Below are 5,797 nucleotides of genomic sequence, written 5' to 3'. Positions count from 1 at the left end.
GTGTTCGGAGGGGAGGCACAGAAAGAGCCCAGGGAGAAAGTACTGCAGTTTTTCAGTGCCTGAAGGGGGCTTGTAAGAAAGACGGAGAGACTTTTTACCAGGGCCTGTATGACAGGACAAGGGGGGACAGGTTTGAATTGAAACCGGGGAGATTTAGATATTTAGATATTAGGAAGAAATCCTTCTCGGAGAGGGTGGTGAGGCACTGGCACAGGTTGCCCAGAGAAGCTGTGGATGCCCCATCCCTGGAAGTGTTCAAGGCCAGGCTGGATGAGGCTTTGAGCAACCTGGTCTAGTGGAAGGGGTCCCTGCCCACGGCAGGGGGGGTGGAACTAGACGGGCTTTAAGGTCCCTTCCAACCTAAACAATTTTGCGATTCTTTGAAATATTGCCCCGAGTGCCACCTCGTTATCAGTATGAGAAGAGTTTCAGGAGAAGCAGACTTGAACCATTTCCACTGGAGGGGAGCAGGGTCATGTCACTGCTGGGCTGCTGTCAGGCCCTCGGTGAGGGTTTATGCCTCACTGCCAGCCAGTGTGAGCCACCCCATTTTTAAATGGCATCTGTAATATACAGTACGGATTGTTCATTTTAAACACAGTTTCAACATACAAGGAAGTTAATGTCAAGGAAAAGAAATAAATGAATTTGTATAAGCCATCTGCTTTAGGTGAATGTGGCTGCTTGGTGATCTTAGAGCCTAGCAGGTTTGGCTTTGATTAAAAACAGTCATGTGCAAGAATTCACATGACAGTCAGCGATTTCAGGATAGTGTGATGTTCCCCCATGCAGATGCTCTGTTGCCTTCAGTTATGCATTTTTAAATGGAATACATCACCCATAGTTTTTTAAAATTATCTGAAAAATGTGTCTTGACAACACTAAACTTTTGCTCAGCGTGATATTTTATTAATACGCTGTAATTTCTTAAATGATACTTGATGCCTTTTTAATTAAAAAGGCCATAATGTTTCAATGTCAACATCTCGACTAGTGCTAGAAGACCTGAGCTTTTGGAATTGATTTTTGCTCATCTCAAACAAGGGAAACCTACAGGCAGAGCAGCTGAATAATTAAATGTTAAAAGACCCTCTTTCTTCAAAGCTTGCCTTTTGATCCTGCATTGCCGCTGAGGCTCTGAATGCATCATTCATTGCAGAGAGAGTGTTTTCCTGTCTCGGCTGGATTGCATGCTGTTATTCTTTCAATTGCAGTGTGTCTCTTTTTCTGAGGCAAAATGGATCTGATGGTGAATGTCTGCCCTGACAGACACAGGGATACAGCAGACACAGAGTTTCTGCTAGCATCTTCTATACTTAGGTTTCTAGAAAGAATTGAAAGCTTGCACCCTTTTTTTTAATCCTTGAAATATCTGTTCTTGTTCTGTGCAAATCAACACTTCAACGGCTTAACCAAAAACTGGTTTATCACTGTAACCTGAAGTAGTATGTGTAGAGAGATCTGCCCAAACTGGCACAGGCATTTTCACTGAGGAAAATACAATGTTGGATAAATATCCCTAATTCTGTTGCTTTTTGTTTTCAGCATGTTTAATACGTGCCCTTTCCTTCCCAGCACTATTCCAGGATCATTTCCTGTTCTTATTACTCATGTAACATTCATTTGACGTAGCTGAAACTTCGCTGAAGCCCCTGCTGTGCACCAAGACCTGATCAACCTTGCCGCCTGTTGTAAATTGCTGTAGAGCTGTGCAGTCTGTCAGCAGGAGCCAACCCTCAGAGCTGCCGTTCAGCAAATTCCTGCCAAATCCAGAGACCAATTGCCCTTTTTGGTGTAAAAAATTTTATTGAAACGAGAGTCAAATTAAATTCAGTTCTGACTCAAGCAAAGCTGTGCCGCTTCAGTTTTGCCATTGTAACGATGAGGCATTCTCCACATCACCCATATTTGTGTGGTGGTGGTGATGATCAAGCAAGACTTGGCTTATCTAATTATCTATTTTCATGATACATGTTTGTTAATGGCAGAAGTAGAGAAATGCTAATTGACTAAGTGTCTTTTACCCATATGCTGATGATTTGATAGTGACTGTTCATTTTTCCTGCTCTGTTACTGACGTCTGACAATAAAGGAGGAGAAAAGGGCAGGCAGTTTTAATCTAGTCCATTTTTAATGGGTATTGTCAGCAGGACGCCACTAGCACGGCTGTTGCAAGGACCACGTATGGACTCGATCTTTCAGGAGTGCTTCTTTCAGGCTGCAGATGTGCCTTAGGTGAGGGAAAAAATGTGCCAGGTTGCCCTGCCGCTGACCGAGAGGTAGCCTTTCATTGATTAAAGATGACTGTTGTGTTGTTTGTTGACAGTCTGAAAGATGTCACTTGTTTCAACGTTTCTAAATTCTACTGTTTTAAAAGAAGTCAGTGTTCTGAACACTTTTCCCATGTTAGAGATAGTACAATAATAGTCCTGCTTAGCACAGTGGAAGATAAATGAGGTATTCCTGTGGTGCAAACCACCAGCTGCCAGTGTGTCATAGCCAGTCCTTGTCCTTATACTCTGTATTCATTAGTGCCTCGAGGGATACTTATTCACCTTACCTGCTCTGTTCTAGTGATTCACCATTTTTCAACAGAAGAGAAGTGCATGCGAGCAATAAAAGAGATGGCTCGCATCTTGAGAGTAGGAGGCCAGATAATGATATATGTGTGAGCAATGGAGCAAAAATGGAGAAGATTTGAAAAGCAAGACATCTTTGTACCTTGGAATCCTTCACCTCCTTCCTGCTCCTCGGGTGAGTGTTGCTCGCATGGAGTACAAAAATCGATTCTTCACAAGGACAAAGAGCTGACTTTGAACCAGCCCTGTCATAAGTTGGATGGGACTTCAGAGGTATAGAGGACAGCAAGAAGCTCACCCTGTGGAGGGGAGAAAAAAGCACCATGCACTGTGTTTGAGAAATCTCTGAGATGGTCTCTGTTCTCCAGATCACTTGACTCGGTATTGGATGTGGGTGATCAGTGGCACCAAGAAGAGCTCATTAGATACTGCAATTATGGTGTTCAGCTGAATAAATTAAACAGGAAAAAAAGAAGTTGATAAAAACAGAGAGTGTGGCTTTCTGAAAGGCACCTCTGACTTTTTTTGATACTGCAAACCGTTTTGAAAATACAACAGCTTTTGAAGTGTCTGCTAAACCTGTGCTGCCCACGTCACGCTGCTCGAAGGCTTTCAGAAGTGGCTACTCAGAATTAGGGCAAGCAACTAAACAGCTCCCTATGGCTTCAGGTACTATCCATGGTTGGAGAGGAGTCTGTTTACCTGACCTGATTTCACATCAGAAAGAATTAACTGTCAGACAACAGCCTAAAATAGACCATCGCCCAAAACACAGAGCCTTCTGCCAACCTCAGAACAAAGGAGAACGGGCCCTTCTCTGCAGAAAGCAGTCAGTGAATACACCCTGCCCATGCAGAGAAGGGTCCTGCTGGGGCACAGTTGAGGTACTCCCTCGTTTTAAAGAAGGGGTGTTGGCTGGGCTGAGAGAATGTCACATTCCTGAGCTGGGTATTACTCACCCATACTTTGTCCATGCCCGCTGGTGCGTGATGGCAGAGAAGACTGAAGGGTAGAAGATATAGGGGAAATTTCCTTATTGAAATGCACCACGAATACTTTGGGGCTTTATGCCTTTTGAAAGCTCAGCGCCTTTGAAAATCTTTCCTGAAGCTTTTTATAGCCTTGGGTTTGTTTTGGAGGACAGGGGGATGTTAAGAGGAGAGTGCTTTGAAACTCTCAGGTTCTGCAACTTTGTTTTCTTTGATTTTGTTCTTAAAATACATCTCTCAGATTTTTTTTTCTAGAGTTATTACCTCAGACCAAGCGCAATTTAGCACCCTGATCCCTTTTAATAAACAGCTGCCAGCTTGGTTTTGTTGCTTGAAAACAGGTTAAATACAGTTGGAAGGTGATTGCTGGATTATTTTTTACAAGTGCATTAAAAGTTTTTGTTATTCATTTATTACTCTATAATCATTCATGTCAACTTTTTATTTTAAAATTTATTGCACTCTGCCCCTTGCTGTAGTGTAACATGGGAAGTAATTGAAAGATGCACTATTTTACTACACTTCACTTTGTCAGCCTATGTGATATTTCTAGTCATACAAGACATCTTTTATGAGAATTACCAGGTGTATAGAGCCCTCACAGCAGAGGCAGTAACTCATGACAACGTCATAGCCTGGTGATCTTTATCATTGCCTTGTAGCAGTCACTGCCAAGAAAGCAGAGATTTTTGCCTCCACTACATGACCCCCCTCGAAAAATAATTTTAAAAGTGAGCTTGGCATGTATGCTTAAGCCTGGATTACTCTTTCTCCCTGTCAGAAAAACTAGAAGTCAGAAGGATTTAATATCTCATTTAAATCTGTACAGTGATTGAACATAGCACAGAAGTGTTGCAGTGACCGCTAGTCAACTGAGAAAATCTTTATTAACATCAGCAAGCTATACTAATGCTTTAGCCCTCAGATTTGCCTTTTGCAAAGAAAGCTAGATTCATTATCTGATTTTTATAGATAAAGAAACCAAGGTAATTAACTTTGCTTAAGGTTGCAATGTAGAGCAAGTATTTGGAAGAAGACCAAACAAAAATCCCAAGCAACCCTGCTGCTTTGCTGATGATTATTTACTTGCTAAGGAGGTCTGTCTGTAATTTTACTTCCTGCCTTTGTTTCTGTGGATTTGTGAATCAGCAAGTCAGAGATCAAACCAGTTTTATGAGAAATGAACGCCTGCATGTTCTTTACGTGTCTGTCAGTAGCAGATGCATATCATGTTTTCAAACCTAGCATGGAACTATGCAGTAATCTGAGTTTTCTAATGCAGCTTTAATTCAATTTGGATATAATATCCGTAATCACATTTCCTTTTCTTCCTCCCATGGAGTTCACGTTGGTGGTATCATAGTACATCTTGTATTTTCAGGTGGAAAAGCTAGAGTGGCTAATCAGTCCCCTCCATCTGTAATGACTGCCTCTGCAGTGCTCCTTTTTTTTTCCCCCTAGATGTTAGTATCGTGCAAGCGAAGAAAATAATTTTCAGTCACAAAATGCTGCTGCTGTTCAGCTCTGATAACACCATTCCTTTCATTTTGTACGCTGACTTTCCATTGCCAGAAGGACTGGACAGCATCTCCCTGTTTTTCAGCACAGCTCCAGGTGGCACCAAGCAGAGGCATCAGCAGCAGGCCGCAGTTCTGGGCCTCTCCATCACGTCTGCTCCTATGGTTCAACAGGCTGTTAACCCACACAACGCACCAGCAAAATGCCTCAGATCGTAGCTGCTGGTCCCTGCCCCTAAAAACACCTGCTGATTAGTTTTCCTGGAAATGAACACAGGTATTTTAACTGAACCAGACTGTTGCTCTTGGAAGGGTTTAGCCTGCTCCAACATTCCCTGAATGAGGGGTGCACATCATCTCCGGTTCTTCCCTAGGTTTCTCCTGAAGCTGACACCACTCATCTGCCTGCTCCAGGTCAGGCATTCCCAAATAAGATCCACGTCACAGGGACTGTGCTAGCCTACTGGAATGAATTTCAATCTCTGGACAACTGACAGTGACTCTAAAAGCAACCGTCACCTTCAACAGGAGAGAATGCCCTCATTTGGAACGAAATAAATGGCAAAGGCACACCTCTTGTGTAGCAAAGCGCTGCAAAGGCATGAGTTGGCCCTGCCTCCACACAGGATGCCGTCACTCGTGGCTGAGTGCTTCCCCTCATCAGGGCAGCCTCTTCCAAATGAAGCTGCCACAGGACAAGGCACAGACTACA

The 5,797-nt window shown here is 43.1% G+C and overlaps 1 protein-coding gene across 1 annotated transcript in view; it reads left to right on the top strand.

Moving 5' to 3' along the window:
- LOC104513582 (putative methyltransferase KIAA1456) overlaps positions 1-5,304 on the top strand; it is a 20,174-nt gene extending 14,870 nt beyond the window's left edge. Inside the window, 2 exon segments of the mRNA XM_010156986.1 lie at positions 2,575-2,754; positions 5,030-5,304. Of these exon segments, the coding sequence (XP_010155288.1) occupies positions 2,575-2,754; positions 5,030-5,304 (455 nt within the window).
- Positions 5,305-5,797: the final 493 nt, after the last annotated feature.

Source organism: Eurypyga helias, unplaced genomic scaffold (genome assembly GCF_000690775.1).
Source record: "Eurypyga helias isolate BGI_N326 unplaced genomic scaffold, ASM69077v1 scaffold2998, whole genome shotgun sequence".
Classification (NCBI taxonomy): Eukaryota; Metazoa; Chordata; class Aves; order Eurypygiformes; family Eurypygidae; genus Eurypyga; species Eurypyga helias.
This window is presented reverse-complemented; position numbering and strand designations above follow the sequence as displayed.